This window comes from Leuciscus leuciscus, assembly GCF_965113295.1.
Source record: "Leuciscus leuciscus genome assembly, chromosome: 21".
Classification (NCBI taxonomy): domain Eukaryota; kingdom Metazoa; phylum Chordata; class Actinopteri; order Cypriniformes; family Leuciscidae; genus Leuciscus; species Leuciscus leuciscus.
This window is the reverse complement of record NC_138745.1, coordinates 23,271,346-23,291,516: the sequence shown is the minus strand read 5'-3', so window position 1 is coordinate 23,291,516 and position 20,171 is coordinate 23,271,346. Positions and strand designations below refer to the sequence as shown.

General features: G+C 36.8%; 1 protein-coding gene across 1 annotated transcript; it reads left to right on the top strand.

The window, feature by feature from the left end:
• The first annotated feature begins 6,173 nt into the window (after positions 1-6,173).
• On the top strand, positions 6,174-19,078 carry msh2 (mutS homolog 2 (E. coli)). The gene is made up of 16 exons (XM_082152301.1): positions 6,174-6,412; positions 6,587-6,735; positions 6,820-7,107; positions 8,953-9,099; positions 9,180-9,329; positions 9,424-9,557; positions 11,789-11,988; positions 12,900-13,009; positions 13,115-13,238; positions 13,322-13,472; positions 13,558-13,655; positions 15,335-15,580; positions 15,721-15,925; positions 18,044-18,291; positions 18,416-18,585; positions 18,688-19,078. Exons 1-16 carry the CDS (start codon positions 6,205-6,207, stop codon positions 18,868-18,870), a joined length of 2,811 nt encoding a protein of 936 aa, XP_082008427.1. The 5' UTR covers positions 6,174-6,204; the 3' UTR covers positions 18,871-19,078.
• The last annotated feature ends 1,093 nt before the right edge of the window (positions 19,079-20,171 follow it).

Genomic DNA, 20,171 nt, shown 5'->3' with positions numbered 1-20,171 from the left:
TCATGTTGACATAATATCTATAAAGAGGTGATATAATAAACAGCCTGAATGCATATGACAACCTTTGTGTAAACAAAACAATACATTCAATAATAAGATCCAAAGAATACATAACTGCAGCACTAAATAGGATTTAGAAGCACAGATTTTCTATCTACAAAGGACATAAATTATGTCACATCCTTCTTTATTGCCCTTTGCAGATATGCAGAGCTCCACGGTTAAAACAAACCTCAGCCATAGCTTTAATTGCTGCAAATAAAATGCACAAACATGGTGGGTTAAAGTGCAACTTAACTGATACTGTCATGTAACAATGGTAAAAAAAAAATAAGTAGTGACCTTAAGACATGGCTTTATAAAGGGAACAAACATATGCTGAGTCAAAAAGCAAACTGATGTGTTATGAATATTTATATAGCCTAATATATCTACCCTAAACTTTCTTGGTCCGCATATTGTGTCTCTAATACATTGTAAAATGCTACCTGTAATTCAAGTACAGCAGAGGCTTCAGTTTCACAAAAAGCATTAATATTTAACCACATATTTAGTGAGACCTATATTTGACATCACCGAACCCTCCAGATAATTAACACACTTTAAAAAGGAGCTTTATGTGTACAGAATATTCTGAACAATTATCCTGTTCTTTATTAGAGGCTGTATATGTATCTGTTTATTAACATTATAGCAAAATAAACATGCAGTTATAAGCACATTCAAAATTCAATATTAATTCTACATTGTATTTAACCATACACTTAGATTCACTCTCTGACTTTTTTTTTTGTTGACTCCAGATGGCCCAGTTTTAGACAGCTGATAGACTTGGCTGTTCTCACACACAGACACTCGTGTTCAGTACTTACTGATGGCCAAGTTACTAAGATGCCATTTAGCAGATAACAACGAGAAGACTAATATGAACATACATTGTGCTGACAAGGGCAATTACTGACATATGACCGAATGAAGTAACAACTGATAGCTTTTTTGGGCTGATTCTTGCCTCGTGTTATCCCAGAAATACATTTTTTATTGCTTCTTGTAGCATTTTGTGCTGTATATGACCTTAATGATTAACAGTTATTGATACCACAATTGCTATATATATATCCTTTTTCAGGATACTGTATTTTAAAGTTAATTTAGTAAAATCCAAATAAGCTTTATTGGAAACGGTTTAATCAATGATTAATTAACCATATTTGCACACGCACCTGTGGAACAGACCTTAACACACTAACAGATAACAGGCGGTATTAAAATCACAGTTCTTAGGACACTAAGAAAACTTAGGACACCAAAGAGACCTTTCGACTCTGAAAAACAGCAGGAGAAAGATGTCCTCATGTGTGAAGATGCCATAGACCTGCTGCTGGGAGGCATGAGCACTGCAGATGTGGCCAGAGCAATAAACCGCAATGTCCGTGATGTAAAGCCAGGTGCACACGATTTATAATAAACAGTCCTTTATGACTGTTGCTTGTCAGACTGCATGAACATGATCCCTGCTGTAAGCCATGTCACACTGTGGGATCTCAGTTGTCATTAATGTCACACTGTAAGACCGATAGCAGTGGTTTGAGAGGGCTACGAACTTTATTCCCTGTTTATATATATATACACTCTTATTCTGGAATAACTTCAATTTTGTTATTTTTTTAGTGTGCAGATTACATTTATTTCTTCAATTTATGTGTACATTGAATCAATGGCCCCAACAAATATTTGAGTGCATGAACTGGCACATTACTTGTGTATTTAAAAAGTTTGAGAGTATGTACACATTTCTGTTCTATGAAGTAGAATTAAAGACTGATTTTCAGTGCAACAGTGGGTACTTTAAAATCTGTCTGTCCATGTCCTGGTGATTTAATCCTCTGCAGTGCTCCCAGTTCTGCCCTGTCACAGCAGTAAGAGTCAGACCATTGCATCTGGCCACAGTCCAGAGCGCTGCAGCAGGCTGCCACCCCCTTTAAAGCAGGCCATCCCACCGCGAAAGGCCACTGCAGAGAACAAACACTCTCTCACTCGGCCCATATGGAATTAACTGAGAACCAATAACACCAATGGCAATGCAACAGTCATGGGTTCTTTACGTACATACTTTGGCAATACACTCCTGGGTAACAAAAATTGGCCAAGCCAAAAATTATATAAATGTTCAATTCTTGCTCATTTCCTGACCAGTGATTTGAAAATGGTTCTCCAGCATTTTTGGCATGGCCCATTTTTGCAGTATACTGTAGATAGAGTAACTTATAGTACGGAATAGCCTTCCCCAACTTGCAGACAACTTTATACAGGAAGAAGAGTCAGTGTTGTTCCACTCAATGTTATGGCTTCAAACTAGGGTTCTAATGGATTCATTAGGGTTCAAATCTGGACTCTGACCAGGCCAAAACATGACCCTGGTGAACCTGATCTCAGGCCACTTCTTGGTTGTCTTTGCAATTCTGGGCAGGAGCATTGTCTGTTGGAAAATAATATCTGATCATTCCTCTTTAGATAGCTTACCATTTGTAGGAAGCAAGTCAATATTCTCCTGTACTCCAAAGCATTAAATGCCTTTTCACTGTGAAGTAGCTCACCAATAGCAGCTAAAAAGGCTCCCCACAATGACCCTTCTTCCTACATGCTTCACTGTGGTATAAATGCATTTATTATTATATATTTCTCAGCATATTTTTGAAGACACCTCTCTGAAGCATCACCATGCAACTCGTGTTTCATTGAGATTCATCACTCCACACACAACTTCCATATTCTGGCAAAAACTTAATTCTGTATGTGATGTTTTTCTGAGACAGCAATGGCTTTTAATTTGTGGTTAAGACAATTAAAAGCTTAGGGGCCGTTTAAACGTTTTATGTGTTTTGGCCGTTCATTTACATGACGACAGTGTTTTGGGGGCCTGAAAACGCAAACTTTTGAAAACGGTTTTCAAAGTGTAAGTTTTTGAAAATAATACCGCTATTGTCTCCTTGTAAATTACAAAAACATGAATTTGTGAAAACGGTGATGTCATGTGCATGTGTATTACGTGTTCAGTCTATAGGTGCATAGTGTTTCTTTACAAAGTGACATCGCCAACTACTGGCCTGGCATGCATAATACAACGCTTTTAGTCTCTTTTTGACGATTTGATAATGGCGTTGTCTGTACGTGGAAAAATACAAAGGAAAAACTTTTCAGTTTTTAGGACATTATTGTCATTTTGGGCTTGGCCCATTTTTTTGCCCAGGAGTGTACATAGTACTTTGTGGCGGTCCCTTTTGTATATGATACATCCATTTGTAAACATACTTAAAGGTGTAGCCAAACACAATTTTATGTACCTGATGAAATCAATTCTAGGAAAAGACTTAAGTTTAGCCAACCACCCACTATTTTTTCCACTGAACACACACCACAAGTAGTACACATCCTAACATTTCAACTTCATTCACACTACAGAAGTTTGATTAAATGCAGAAGAAGTGATTTTTATTGAATGATCATTGTTGAATGTAAGAAGTGTAATCTACCAAAAATGTAAACAAAATACTTAAAAGAAATAGTTCACCCAGAAATTAAAAGTCTGTCGTCATTTACTCACGCTCATGTCATTCCAAACCTGTACAACTTTCTTCTGCATAACACAAAAGAAGATATTTTGGTAACCAAGGTTGCCAATTACCATTTACTTTCATCGTACAGACAAAAAAATTAAATAAAAATAAATAACGAGATATTTCTCAAATGATCTTCTAGGTTCCAGTCATACAGATCTGGAACGACATGCGGTTCAGTAAATGATGACAGAATATTATTTTCTGGGTGAACTATTTCTTTAAGGACGAACCCCGAACAGGATAGACGCACGCGTAAAAATAAAGATGTGATAATAATGCCTCGGCAGCTTTAGTTTGTCCTTCAACCTGTTTTCTCAAATTTGGAAAGTGACTTTCAGTGGAAAAAGGTTGCGTGTGTGCACATATGTTGGCATAGCGCTTACCTGTATGATGCAAACATGCAAATTGTGCTTTGTAGGCTAAAATACAGTTCAAATGTTTGCCACAGCCGATTTCCAGGTCTGTTCATTCTGTGAATGAAGTAAAGATACTTTAGAGAGGCACACAGCTGAAGTAGCTGTTATGTAAGGAGTCTTTCATGTAGAATCCCTGCAGGGATGGATCACTTTTCATTCTGGCCTCACTAGCCCAGTTCTGACACCAAGTGACACTTACCTGCTATTGCAACTTCTGCACTTCTGTTGTGTTTGGCTTCCAAAGCCACATCTCTTGACTTAAAGGGATAGTTCACCTGTTAAAAACTTCAAGCAAGCTAAAATCTACTATTGTTTTTCATCAATTTGCCATATCTTTATAAAAGCCAGTTTGTTTGACTGAAGCTCAGAGTGAGGGCTCAAATGAACAGTCCTTTAATTACAGCTTCATACAGAATGGATGGTTATCTCGTCCAAGGGAATGAAGCAAATAACCATCATTAAATGTGACCTCGCTGATCTGTAATTAACCCGACACATGCAAAACAGCTATTTTCAATCAGATATAACTGTGATTTAGACATTCAGAACTACTATGCTGTTGATTATGACAGCTATGCTTGCATGTTAAACAATAAACGTCCTGTGACATTAGTATCATGAATAAAAGTCAGTAAATAGCTGGATCAAGGACTTAATCATAGTACATTATTACTGTAACAGCATATGGATGACGTATGGATGATATTGTTCTGTTCTTTTTTAATAAGATGTATGCATGTATTTCCAGCTCACACTCTGGAAAAAGATGGCTTATATAATAATTATATAATTCAATACCCTGGATATAATATTAGAATATTAAGAGCTTTATATATGCACATCTTTGCTGTGGAACATTTGTTTACTTGTTTTTTATTCAATGCCACAACACAGAAAAGAGGTGTTTGTTTATAATAATAGTAATATCAGTTTCAGTTGAATCATTTGTTAGCATTATTATTATTATTTTATTATTTTTATTATAAGAGGCTAATGCATGACTCTAGATGCATTTATTAGATGTGAGCAAATGGGTATGCAAGGTATATTATTCATATGCATATGGTGTTTACCTTTACCCAATATAATAATAATAATAATAATAATTGATTATTACATATATAAATAATTATATAACTCTACAATATGCATTTGTTTGTATTGCAAAAAAGTCTTAAAATAAAATAAAATAAAATAAAATAGCACATCAAATACACTAATCCTTACAAAACATAATATAATCTCCAAATCCTTCAAGAACTTCAAGAAATTCTGATTAGAGACAATGGTTAAGACAAATAAATATACTTTCTTTTTCAAATCCACAGAATACATAAGTGCCATATAAAGAATTGCTACAATAGATATATTACAGGAGGTGGATAAAGATTTAAAGGGATAGTTCACCCCCAAAATTTTATTTTGTCATCATTTACTCACCCTGAAGTTGTTCCAAACCGGTAGGAATTTATTTATGCTGCTGAACACAAAATAAGTTATTTTGAAGAATATGGATAACCAAACAGTTGATGGGCCCCATTGACTAACATAGTTTTGGGGGGAAATACTATAGAAGTCAATGTTGCCCCACAACTGTTTGGTTTCTGACATTCTTCAAAATATCTTCTTTTGTGTGCAGTTTTGTGTACAGCTGAAGAGAGAAACTCATACAGGTTTGTAACAACTTGAGGGGGAGTAAATGATGAAGGATTTACATTTTTGGGCGAACTATCCCTTTAATATAAATCCTAATATCTTTTTGAAGGTGAGAAAAATGCTAAATAAAGTTAAAAAAATAATAATATTGCTTCTCAGAAGTAATAAACCCCCAAATCATTAAGATAAAGCTCAAAGTCTTTATATTTGAAATGTACAATGAACTGGCAAATAGCCTATCCTGCAAGAGTTTTCTTGTATGATCATAATGCAAAAAAACTAACAAAAAAAAAGTCTCTGGTTGTGAATCACAAAAAGCACAATTCACATCTATACTCTATTTAAATCTGGACACAATGAAGGTTTTAACAGGATAGTAGCGATGCATACATTTAAAAGAATTGTTACAAAATAACCGTTCTTCATTTGAAGTGTGGTCGTCGTCATTTTAGCTCCGCCCCGTTTGCCTTTGACCCTCCCGGCGCGCCTGGTCTGTGGCGGGAGATTCCAGCATGGCGGTGCAACCTAAACAAAATCTGTCTATGGACAGTGCGTCTGAACATGGATTCTTGAATTTTTATTTTTCTATGCCTGAGAAACCTGACACCACCGTGAGAGTATTTGATCGAAATGATTATTATACGGTACACGGAAAAGATGCGGTTTTTGCAGCCAAGGAGGTTTTCAAGACGAACGGAGTCATCAAAAACCTGGGAACAGGTTAGCTGTAAAGTTATGGGATTATTTAATAAAATATCGGTTAATTAAAGATATCTGGTTCTTTGTTTCTTTCTATTGTGCAGATATATGCATCTTGCCTAAACTGCATCAGTATGTTGATTATTTTATTAAATCTGTAATTAGGTCAAATTAATATACTTTGAATTTACGCAGGAAACAAGAGGTTGGAGAGTGTGGTCCTCAGTAAGATGAACTTTGAGTCATTTGTGAGGGATCTGCTGCTGGTCAGGCAGTACCGGGTGGAAGTTTTCAAGAATGCCAGTAAGAGTAGCAAAGATCATGACTGGCAGATATCTTTCAAGGTATCTTACATTCTTTACTGTTTTGATAAATTTTTCTCAGTATCACCTCTCCCAATCTCATCATGTTTGTATTTTGCGTTCCAGGCTTCCCCAGGAAACCTGACCCAGTTTGAGGAGATTTTGTTTGGCAGTGGAGCAGGACCTGGGGAGGGTGCAGCCGGTGTCGTCGGGGTTCGTCTTGGCACCGGGGCTGATGGACAGCATGTTGTCGGTGTTGGCTATGTAGACAGCACACTCCGGAAACTCGGTGTGTGTGAATTCCCAGACAATGATCAGTTTTCCAATCTGGAGGCTCTTCTTGTGCAGATCGGGCCCAAAGAGTGTGTGCTTCCTGGTGGAGATGCAGGTGGAGACCTTGGGAAGCTGAAACAGGTAACTTTCTTATAGATGCCAGTTTGTGTGTTTTGAAACAAGATAGGGATGCATGGTATATCGGTGACATGTCAGTTAATAACTGATAATAGTTTGTTTTTTTAAGATTAAAATTACGGTAAGCAATTTTCTGAGAGGCTAGCAATAGTGAGTTAGATTTGAAAGATCCCACCCTCCCTTCAGAGCGTCTCCAAAGCCACATCTCCTTCAAAACACGTGCACTCGTTCAGCAGGGAGCAAACAAAAGCGTCATGAGGCGAGAGACGGTGTTGTGCCGAATTTCGACTGCCTGACAAAGCATTAACCCCTTCGGTTATAATTTGGCTGGGGTCAGAATTCGGCACAACAACGGCGTTAAACTACTTCATGTCTCAAAGCACATAACATTACAATAATAATTAACATAAATAACTTAAAGAGCATTGACCTGTACCACCTGACTGCTGCAGGTTCATTTCTGCGTTGATAGTGTTGTAACGCATAGATTTGAGTCAAGAACCGCTCCGAGTAGCCTATAAGGTTCAGGAGGAACTGTAAAAGGTGGCTGCTGTTTTGGTTGTGGTGCTCAGTGACTGAGGTCTGTCTAACTCTGCATAGCATGAAACGCGCTGATGATGCGTGATGTCTGCGCGAGCAGGGTGCACGGAGGTATGGAAAGACATATGTTGACAGGCAGGAAGGATGTCGGATTGGATGAACATTCCATGGTCCTATTACTTCCAAAGACAATAACTATAAATATAAATACATTTGGACCACTTAACATAGTGATTGCTATCAGGTTGTGAAGAGACTTTCAATCAGCATAACGAAAAATTTTTCTGGAACAAAACCCCTACCTGCCTTTAAATGGTATTGGTTGATATTGGGTATTTAAATGTGCATTTTTATATCCTATACATTTACATTTAGCCATCATAATACTCACTTAAAGTTAATCTTTAAAAACATAATTTAATAACACTGATGTTAAATGTAATCTTTTGGGAATCTCAAAATGAATATCCACTTTTTATTCTGCACAACATAATGCTGAGATGCCTAAATTTACTTTAACCATCTAAAATGATTTGTTTTAGTTTGTACTATTGGCTATTAGTAGTAGACTATTAGTTATTTAATATTGGCTATAAAATGAAAATTTTATAGAATTTTAAAGGGGTCAGAAAATGGTAAATTGAAATAGTCACTCTACAATAAAAACAAACAAGTTTCATACCTTATAGGTAACGCCACAGTTTTAAGTATGAGTTTTTGTTTATGAGTTTTGGCGATCTGAACCATGCCAGAGCAAGTTTGACCCCCAAAGTCTGTCTAGTTTGACTAATGTGATCGCTTCGTACCATGTCCGCTCTGCAAATTGCTCCATCGGCATTAGCTATTGCTGTGATGTCATGTGATTGACAGGTCGTCATGCCCTCGCACCAGTAAACGTGTCATCAGAGAAGAAATGTTGTTGCAAGAGGGAGAAGTTATTTTGATTAAAGATTGAGGAAATGAATAATAAAAAAAAAGATTTATAATAAATACTGCAATATTCCATAACAAAAAAAGATTTGTTCATTTTGGTTTCATGATGACTTCAACAACTCATGTGTGTCAATATTGCTTTTGAGTAAGACCGTCTATGGTTGGAAATGAGGATAAAAAAATTATCATTTTTATAAATATTTTAACTTTTTTGATGAAAGAAACTTCACTTACTTCAAAGGCTAATCTCCAGAAACATTATATAAAGATCTGGAAATACATTTCATGACCCCATTAATATCACTGCATCCACAGACCAAGATTTTATAACCATAATAATTCTTTCATCCATATTGGATTCTATTTATAATTCAGGTTGTACAACGGGGTGGCATTCTGCTCACAGACAGGAAGAAATCTGAGTTCACAACCAAAGACATTGTGCAGGATCTGAATCGCCTACTGAAGGCCCGCAAGGGAGAGACGGTGTCCAGTGCTGCCCTTCCAGAGATGGAGAAGCAGGTTTGGGGCGCTGCAACAAGTTACAAGTGTGTCATTTCAGGTGGTTCGCCTGGAGATTTAACCAGGTTTTGCTTTTCCAGATTGCAATGTCTTGCTTAGAAGCAGTCATCAAATACCTGGAGCTTCTCTCAGATGAGGCCAATTTCGGTTCCTTCAAAATTACCATGTTTGACCTCAACCAGTACATGCGTCTGGATAATGCTGCTGTGCAGGCCCTGAATCTCTTCCAGGTCAGGGGTTATTCAAAAACACAAAAATATGCTATTTCTTCTGCGAAGGGTTATTTTGAGTTCTGATATATGTTCTTCCTCTATGATTTCTCAGGGTTCCTCTGATGATGCCACTGGCACACACTCCTTGGCAGGCCTTTTAAACAAATGTCGTACCCCTCAAGGACAGCGGTTGGTCAACCAGTGGATCAAACAGCCTCTCATTGACAAAAGCAAGATAGAAGAAAGGTGAGACTTTTGTTTGCTATATATAAGGTCTGGGTAAGAAATATTCTTGATTTTAATTGATTGTCATTTTTATGACCTGATATAAATTCTTAAATCCCAAGAATGTCGGGCTATGCTGTTTAACTTTATCACGCCTCCTATCCAATAAATCAAAATAAGCTTTCTCTTTTGTTACTTTTGATGTGAAATAAAGACATGGATTTTAAATTCTGTCCATTTTATTATAAAATTCAAACAATAAATACTGTTTGGGAGCTCTTTAGCGTGGTGTGACAAATCGCTGTAGCACCTCAGTTCAAGCAAAGCGGCAGAACCCGATCATCTCTTCCACTTTACTGCTAGTTACAGCACAAAATAAACATGAATGAACTATAGTGTACTCACCAAGACAGTACTGAGTAATATAAGGTAACTACATGGGCTTAGATTAGGTTTAGAGGTATATTCAGGTTTAGTAGCTAGTTATTACCCAGTTATTGTAAATAACTGCAAAAAAATTCTGTCCATTCTGTGATGAATAGTAAGGACAGCATGGTGTTAAAAAGAAAAGCATTTGTTTGAAACAAATTGTTTCTAACATTAAATATCTTTACTGTTACTTTTGATAAATTTAATGCGTCCTTCTCAATAAAAGTCTTAATTATTTGAAAATATATATGAAGAGTTCAGATGCAAAAGCCTCTAAATGCCATCTGAAATTTTCTTATAGAATGATCATTTTTATCAAGCTTGTGTATTTAAGTTCAGTAATTTCACTTAAATGACAATTAATAGGTTATCTTCATTGCCATTTAAGTGAAATTATTGAATTTAAATATTCGAGCTTGATAAAAATGATCATTCTATAAGAAAATTTCAGATGGCATTTAGAGACTTTTGCATCTGAACTCTTCATATATTTTGAATGGTAGTGTGCATGTGTTTAACGCGGTTATATCCGTGGAGACTGCAGAAAATCCGCGGGTCGGCAGGTCAGGTAAAAAAAAAAAATTATTGAAATGCAGGTCACGGGTCGAAGAGAGATAAATCATTATTGTGTTGATTCAAATAAAGACACCGAACTCTAATTTCACTGTAAAACGCAACAAACGTTCGTCACTCTTTTACTTTCATTTTCAACAACAATGTATATCTCTTCAGAACCAATAAAGGAAAAAATGCCTAGAGCACCTATATCATTATATAAAACACAAAGGCAAAAAACCCTATATTGTTGCTTAATAACTTAATAGCTTTCTAATAATACACTCAAGCTTAATAGAAATTATTCATGGGAGCGTTTTACTGAAATAGTTAACCAGGACGAATCAAGTGCTAGGAATGTGATAACGACTGTGAAGCGCTTCATATGTATATGACAATAAGCTCATGAAGCCTATATCCAGCCTTTGCTTGGGATGAATGCATTTAATATAGTGTGTATGTGTGTTCAGGAAGTTGCAGTGACGGAAACAGCGACAATTTAAGTTTGAAGGGAGTAAAGCCTGTGTTTAGGCTATTAGGAAATGCAATTTTTGACATTTTTAACTAGCATGCTTAATGAGTATTTTTGAATAATTGTAATGTGTGATGATGGGTGCGGATATCTATATCAGAGAAAATCATAGGTTTGAGTTTGTGGCGGGTGGATGGTTCTCAAGTCTCACGCATTGGCCGTGAGACACACGCAATTCAACCAGTTCACACGCTCACACGCCACACCGTGTATTTCTCACGCTGAAAAGGCAATGCCAACCAAGTTGTATACGAGGTGCAGGCATACAAAGTGAAGTTTTCTGCCGCCAGCACGTATCTCGGCCAGATTGCGTTCGTTACTAGGCAACATAGATGCGCGAACACACGGAAGTTGACGGAACATTCTCGGCCACCGTACGTTCGTTTCTAGGTAACCAACAACATCGCGCGAACACACGTCATGATGGAGAAGGTAAGTTGGACGAAAGCTCGTCTAACATTTTTAGGCTAGAACATTTAATATATAGCCCATCGTATACATGTGCAACAAACACTTACAACACAAAACACATTTCATAAGCTGGAGTGTGTACTCTTGTGTACACACTCCCTAATGGTAGAGGAGCTCTACCATTAGGGCTCCTCCCCTAACCGCATGTGATCTCACTCCAAGCTTTTGATAAAACTTGAGAACCCTGATGATATATGAATTAAAATGAACAGCGTATTTGTTTGACGTTAGAACTGATCCGTGCATTTGTGGTCATGTTGTGCAGACTGGACCTTGTGGAGACTTTTGTGGAAGACTCTGAGCTGAGGAAAAGTTGTCAAGAGGATCTTCTCCGGCGTTTTCCAGATCTGAACCGGATGGCAAAGAAGTTCCAGCGTCAGAGCTCTACTTTACAGGACTGTTATCGGGTCTATCAAGCTGTGGGGCAACTGCCGAGTCTGGTGCTGGCATTGGAGAGATACTGTGGTAAGCAGTTTTTCTTCAGTATTTATACGGATCTCTGTATTGTCTGAACTGAAAAGTATGACCCACGTGAAAAGCGCGAATCCGAGATCATAAATCGTAATTGTATGATGATTGAAATCGTGAAATGGCCTTAAAAATGACTAAATTAACTGCAAAATGTTACGTTTTCTAATACATTTCTTTCTCATCTCTACACATCTCTACACAAGCTCGCAGCGCCATCTGCGGGACGTCCTTAGCATGTTAGCCAGGGTTCAAATCCTCAGATGCGAGTAAAAATTGGCGTTGAAACAGTTACTCACAAGTTGCTGGTTAACTTTTGTATGGATTTGGACAATACATTGTTGTGAAAATGTTTTATGGCTTAGTGCAGTGGTCGGGAACCTATGGCTTGCGAGCCACACCTGGCTCTTTGACAAAAATCATGTGACTCGCCAGGTCTCTCGCCCTTTACCAATAAATGATCGATAAAAAAAATAGATATATCAACAGAGATCCACTTTCTGCAGAAACAGCAGCCAATTACAATTCCTTTGTTGTACAGTTAAGTTAATGAAAAGTTTATTATGATCAATGTTTATATATTTAAAATTGTACCGGCCAATGTGCACATTCAGTGCTGTTCGTGTGTCACGACAGCAATCAACTACAAACCACTTATGTTTCTATGGTAACCTAGCGCTCTTGCACTCAGATTCAAGCAGCTACGTAGCTTGTTTGTGGTAATGGGGAAAAAAAATTTAGGACAGCAGCAAAAATGTAAAGTACATAAAAAAGCGACTGGACTGAAACATATCCTTTTATTGAAACAAAAAGACATTTCGAAACATTTTTGCATTCGAAGCATTTGAGCAACAAGTTTGTTGTGGGACACCACAGTGAGTGACAGCTGTATTTTAATCTGTTAACAGGGAAACATCAGGTCCTCCTGCACGCAGCGTTCATCTCTCCTCTTAACGACCTCATCTCTGACTTCTCAAAATTTCAGGAGATGATTGAAACCACACTGGACATGAACCAGGTCTGCTCTTGTCATTTGCACTTTGTACTTTAAGCAAACTTTAAAATCATTAAGTACTCAAATTCCTTAAATGTATAACACTTGTTTTTTTTATTTTCTGGTCAGGTTGAGCATCACGAGTTCCTAGTAAAACCCTCATTTGATCCCACATTGAGTGAGCTAAGGGAGAACATGGATCGTTTGGAGAAATCCATGCAGACCGCTTTGAGCAGTGCGGCTCGTGAGCTTGGTAAGTGATCAAAGTATGGAAATTAAATGCATTTCCCTATTAAGCATTTTGGTGTTGAACTAGTAACAAATGTTGATCTTTAGGGCTGGAAGCAGCCAAGACTGTGAAGCTCGATTCCAATGCACAGATCGGTTACTTTTTCCGAGTCACGTGCAAAGAAGAAAAGAGCCTTCGCAACAACAAGAAATTCACAACTTTAGATGTTCAGAAGAACGGAGTGCGATTCACTAACAGGCAAGGATGTTGTATGAGATGTTCAAATATTGGTACAGCTAATGGTTGGAGTTCTTAGTAAGTGATTGTGTTGTGTGTTTCACAGTAAGCTGAGCTCTTTGAATGAAGAGTACATTAAAAGCAGAGAAGAGTACGAAGAGGCTCAGAACGCCATCGTCAAAGAGATCATCAGCATAGCCGCTGGTGAGAGTCGTTCATTTCTAAAGGGTTGTTCACTGTGGTTTTTGAACTTTTCACTTTAATTTGATTGTTATTCTGGATACAATACAGGTAAGGCTCTCTCTGTACCAATTAATACAGAGTATAATATCCCAAAAAAGAGACAATATTATTACCGAGTATAAAACCCCCCTCTTCAAAATAAATAATACAAATAAATAAATAAACCTGTATGAAATAAAGGCCCGTTCACACAAAGGACGTTACATATATCTATACTAATTGCACGAATTCTGTGAGAATAGGGACTTCCACACCACAGCTATAACAATAATGACACAGAGGAATGATACCATTGAAATCTTTTTCGGAATGATTTTTTCCAACTGATGAACGATAAAAACATTGACAGAATCCATCCAGCGTTAAAGAGCTCAAGCACTTAAAGTGGTTGGAAGTAAAACACATAAACTGTTTGAAAAACACATGATTTTAACATTTTATTAACATGGTATTTGTCAAAACAAATGTTGCAATAATATACTTCAAAAAATGACAGGTTAGACAACAGCTCAAATAATGCATTTTAAGGAAGAATTATTGTAATATAAGTATTTAAATAATGTTGGCATGATATGGAAATTCCGATTTTCTTTTCTTACATAGTGACATATCCGAGTGAAACAGCTTCTCGAACAAGAAATATCGGGGTGACTTGATTTTGTCATTTTGCAATTATTTGGATCGTTGGCTAATTGGTTGTCGTTTGCTAACTGGTGCGATCTCATGTATAATTTATAATACGGCAAAGTTCCATTAAAATAATTTACATTTTAATTTCATTGTGAATTTACCCAGGTTTATGGTTTAAAATGATTTTCTGTGGTTATCAACATTAATGTATATTGAACACGTTATCCTTTAGTCATTTTGGTTATTAAAGGGATACTTCACCATTTTTTCATATTAAACTGTTATACCCTTAACTAAGACGAGTTGATACCAGACCCTCAATCGCTCTGGCGTGCGGCGACACTTTGATAGCACTTAGCTTAGCCCAGTTCATTCATTTGGGACCAAAGAGAGATGAAGCAAGAAGCGACCAAACACCTCCACGTTTTCCCTATTTAAATACAGTTACACGAGTAGTTACACGACCAAGTATGGTGACACAAAATAAAATATGGCGCTTTTCTAAGCGGGTAAAAAGGATAACTATAATGTATGGTGGAAAAGCACTTGGAAGCACTTCGACTCGGCGCAGTAAAAAGTCACGTTGGTTCTTCTAATGACAGAAGTGAGAGGAGGAGAGGATTTTTCAGGAGTGACTTTTTACTACGCCACCGAGTTTTACCCGCTTAGAAAAGCGCCACGTTTTATTTTGTGTCACCATACTTGGTCGTGTAACTACTCGTGTAACTGTATTTAAATAGGGAAAACGTGGAGGTGTTTGGTCGCTTCTAACTTCATCTCTGTTTGGTCCCTAATGAATGAACTGGGCTAAGCTAAGTGCTATCAAAGTGTCGCCGCGCGCCAGGGCGATGTAGAGGTATGTATCAACTCGTCTTAGTTAAGGGAATAACATAGTTTAATATGAAAGAACGGTGAAGTATCCCTTTAACATTAAGCTATTTTTAATTTTGGTTAATAATGTTGTTAGCCTGTTGAGAACGAATAGTTCATTAACCCTGTTTGTACCATAGGCTATGTGGATCCAGTACAGACTCTAAATGAGGTGATAGCTCAGCTGGATACCGTGGTGAGCTTTGCCGTGGTGTCCCATGCTGCCCCAGTGCCTTACATTAGGCCCAAAATACTAGAGAAAGGATCAGGGAGACTCATTGTGAAAGCGGCAAGACATCCCTGTGTTGAAGCCCAAGATGATGTGGCTTTTATTCCCAATGATGTCACCTTCACAAGAGGCGATGAGATGTTTCATATCATCACAGGTCAGCTCTTATTTGATTGGAGAGGATTATAAAAATGAGCTAGTACAAGATGAGTACTAGCATTAAATTGAAGATGCATGTACGTAAATGCATTAATCCATAATCTATATGATAAAAGGCTTTTTTCCTGATATTTTTAGGTCCAAATATGGGTGGTAAATCTACATACATCCGCCAAGTGGGTGTGATCGTGCTGATGGCACAGATTGGCTGTTTTGTGCCATGTGATGAGGCAGAGCTGAGCGTGGTGGACTGTGTGCTCGCTCGAGTGGGTGCGGGGGACAGCCAAATCAAAGGAGTGTCCACCTTTATGGCTGAGATGCTGGAGACGGCTGCTATTCTCCGGTCAGAACTCACATTTGAAACATTTTGTACTCCCATTATTTTTAAAGGAATTTTCTAGGTTCCGTTAAGTTAAGCTGAATCGACAGCATTTGTAGATTCAGTGGTAATCAGCAATAAATTTCCACTTGTCCCTAAAAGTAAAGTCTGGGTTACAGTTGAGGCAATTACAATGGAAGTAAATGTGGCCAATCTGTAAATATTAAAATACTCACTATACCCGCTTGTAGTTTAGCCACAAGATGTAAAAAAATATGCATATGAACATGATTTTAGTGTGAAAAAAGATAAATAACAACAAAGGTATGAACCTAAAATGACTCTAGAAATAATTAAAATAGTTTTACCAATCGACTACACAAGTTTTACCGGAAGAATTATGTAAGTGCTTTTATACATTTATAAGCTTCACATTTCTGCTTTGAAGTCCTCCAAAAATGGTCCCCATTCACTTTCATTGTAAATTCCTCACTGTAACCTTGATTTTTTTTAAGGGACTAATCTAAATTTTTTGTGGTAATCAATATTTTGCCACAAATGCTGTCAGTTGAACTTAATGTCGGCATGCAATGGAAGTTGCGATAGTCGTTTCTTTCCTATTGTGATGTATATCCGAGTGAAACGGCTTCTCGAACAAGAAACAATGTAGTGCGGGACTTGTTTTTGTCCATCGGGAATTGATTGGATTATTGTTTGCTTTTGCTGTGATCTCATGTGAGTGACAGTTTGTCCCGCCCTCGTGCCGGTGAACACATTATCAGAGATATCGTAGTTATTTTGATTAAAGATTACAAGGGCACATGAATAAAAAAAATACAAATATGTGCACAGATAAACCAGTTATAATGCACACAAGATTCGCCAGTTTTGATTACATAGTGACTTGTATTGAACCTGCATTTTTTTAAACACATTTAACAGTTTTATGATTTTTTTTAATGCTTCCAACATACATTATCATAATTTAATGCATTTGATATATTTACAAAAATGCTGTCAATCGATTAAGAAAATTTACTTATTAAAAAAACTGATTAATCACATAATATATTTTTATCTTGTAGTGTTTTTTGTAGTCAAGTATATTTGTATAGCGCTTTTCACAATACAGATTGTATCAAATCAGCTTCACAGTATTAAATTAAAATAATACAAAAAGGTTTGTTTCAAGTGGAATTTATTGATTGATTAAATTAAATTAAATATCCCCAAAATATCCCCAAAATGTAGTATCTCCAAAATGTAGAATGAACATAAAGAAGACAGATTTTTAACATTTGTTTAATGGCATCTTTTTCTTAAGCACTATGAATGAATGCCAGTCTCAATGTTACCAATAGTGCTATTGATGTCTCAATTAAATATTTTTTTCCTCAGTTTTAGCCATTAATTATAGCCATTTAACATTACAGTATAATTTAAAGCCATCATTTTCAACATTTAATGGGCTTTTAAAAATATCAAACTTCTAATTTAACTTAAAATAATGTTCAGATAAACTATAAATTGTACATTCATAAATACATAAACTATAAATTGAATATAGATTCATTCTTATTAAAGCTACAAAGGTTATTCATTCAAGAGCAGTGAAGTGAGTTTTCTTTTCTTTCTTTTTTTCCGATTAACATTAATGACAGACAGCAGCAGGTTTATTAGGCTGCTGTCACTAAGACCTGACGAACATGACTCGGATTTTCTCACATTCATTTAAGACTTAACTCATTTAAGAGTGTGCTGCTTTTGAGGATACTTGCCAAATATTGTCATTTTGACATAATTTTGTGTTTTTATCCGTTCAAGAGCAAAATAAAACTCAAATGCGGCTTTCTCTGCGTGCATTTCCAATGAGTGAACACAGAGAGCTGCTTTACAGACAGTTAAATGGCACTTGAATGAATGAGTGCATGATCATAAACTGTAACGCTAGACAAAGGATGTCAGGAGAAAAAAACAGATGCTGTGCAAATTGCGTTAAATATTTAACACGTTAAATATTAAAAGTGAAACGTAAAATTAACGCGTTGATCTTGACGGCCCTATTTTACAATGTGCATTTTGTGGCCTTCAGTGCTTTTTTTGTGATAAATGTATGTCATGTTTTGTATTTTTGTTTTTTAGATCAGCCACAGAGGATTCCCTCATCATTATTGATGAATTAGGCAGAGGCACATCCACATACGATGGCTTTGGTCTGGCCTGGGCAATCTCCGAGTACATCGCTACCCGCCTCAAGTCCTTCTGCCTGTTTGCCACTCACTTCCATGAGCTGACGGCGCTGGCGCAGCAGGTGCCCACTGTCCGTAACCTCCACGTCACTGCCCTGACCACAGACAGCACTCTCACAATGCTCTACAAGGTGAAAAAGGGTATGTGGCTTTCCAGCAAAGCAAAGAAATGCATACTACACCCTTTAATCATTTTGAAAACTTGGATTGGGTTGGGTTGTACACCATTGTGCTTGGTGTATGATATGTGCTTGATTTGACTTAGGCGTGTGTGACCAGAGCTTTGGGATTCATGTGGCAGAGCTTGCTAACTTCCCCAAGCATGTGATTGCTAATGCAAGGGAGAAGGCTTTGGAGCTTGAAGAGTTCCAGGATATTTCCGGAGCCGGGGAAGAAGCTGGGCCTGAAGCCAAAAAACGCTGCCTGGAGAAACAGGTAAGATGTGTTATTAGAAGAAATGTTTGCATTTGCAAAGCTCAGTGCATTAAAATATTACAGTTAAGAAACTGCTGTGCTGTCTTGTGAATTTATCCATAGGAGGGGGAGAAGATCATCGAGGCTTTCCTGGCTAAGGTGAAATCAATGCCTGTTGAAGGCATGTCTGACAAGGCTGTCAAAGAGGAGCTGCGCAAACTCAAGGCAGAGGTCATCGGCCAAAACAATGGCTTCATCAATGAGATAGTGTCACGCTCTGCCAAAGTCAAACTGACTTCAGCCTGAGGGCTTCAGGATGAGCATTGTCTTAGTGGATGAAAGTTCAACATTTCAGTAAAATTGTTTATGGTATAATGGAAATGTATATAATCTATAGTAGATTAGAAAAAAAAAATCCATTTTAGCACCATCGCTTTCTTTTCAGATGTTTTTTTCTTGTTATATGCATTCTGTAGCCATTAATACTCTCTGAGTAAAACATTTCTAAATATTTTGTTTGTGTGCACTGTCAGTTAAAATTACAACTTGAATTTTGTTTAGTGGCAATGTCGCCATCTTATGGATAACTTGGGGAACGTCATTTCATTTTACCTCATTTCAAAGATAATGGTTTATTATTATAATTATAAACTCTTTTAGTTAAGACAGACCTTGTTTGTACAATTACCTTTACATTTAAATTTCGATTCAAACCCAAAAGCAACTCTAAAGAAACCAAGAGTCAATTAAATGTTTTTCTTTGAATTGTGCTTTTATAAATGTACTAAATCTTCATGTTGCCATAGTTCCGGGGATTTCAAATTGAGGTCTGGGAAAAGTGTAACATGTATAAATTATTAAATGATAAAATAAGATTAAACTAAAATATAAAAAATATATAAAATAATGCAAATAGATTAAAATAAAGATTAAAATAAATACAAATATTTATACTATAATAGTATAAGTACTATAAGTAACAGTACTATAATGATTAGAAAGAAAACTAATGTAATATAAACTAAATATTATCCACAATGTTACACGAATTCATATATTTTTTCACAGTATAAATTGGGTGTTTGCACATTAAAATATATACAGAGCTGCCTTTTACATTTTTTGGATGGGGTCTCTCATGAGGGTGATCATATTTGGAAGTCTGGAATTGAAAAGCCATGCTAGTTTACCTGGTAATTAAAGCTAAGCAGAATAAAGTACACATTTCATTCAGTTCTAGAGTTTAATTGTTTAATTAATCAGGTTTATAAAAGTAATGCATTCAGGCGAGTTTGTCTAATGCAAACATCTTAAACCAGAATACGATATTTTGCTGGTTTAAGATGGTCTAGCTGGTCTCCCAGCCTGACCAAACTGGTGCTCAACTAGTAAAGCCAGAACCACCCATAACCCACTTTTTGCTATCTTGACCAGCCTTGGAGACCAGTTCTGGCTGGTTTAAGCTGTTTTTTGTTTTTGTTTTTTTTAATCATCAGGGAAAGCTTTTACACAGTTATAATCTCAGCGTCATGGCATCAGGACTGTTAACACTTTGAATCTGAACTTCTCCAAAATTGGAGGATCAATATTTAAAAGCAATTACTCAA

Bases quoted from the DNA above. Each gene is read 5' to 3' on its own strand.
- msh2 (XM_082152301.1), top strand. From the start codon at position 6,205: ATGGCGGTGCAACCTAAACAAAATCTGTCTATGGACAGTGCGTCTGAA. The intron at 11,989-12,899 runs GTAAGCAGTTTT...ATCTGTTAACAG, and splicing joins GGCATTGGAGAGATACTGTG to GGAAACATCAGGTCCTCCTG. The intron at 18,292-18,415 runs GTATGTGGCTTT...GATTTGACTTAG, and splicing joins GCTCTACAAGGTGAAAAAGG to GCGTGTGTGACCAGAGCTTT.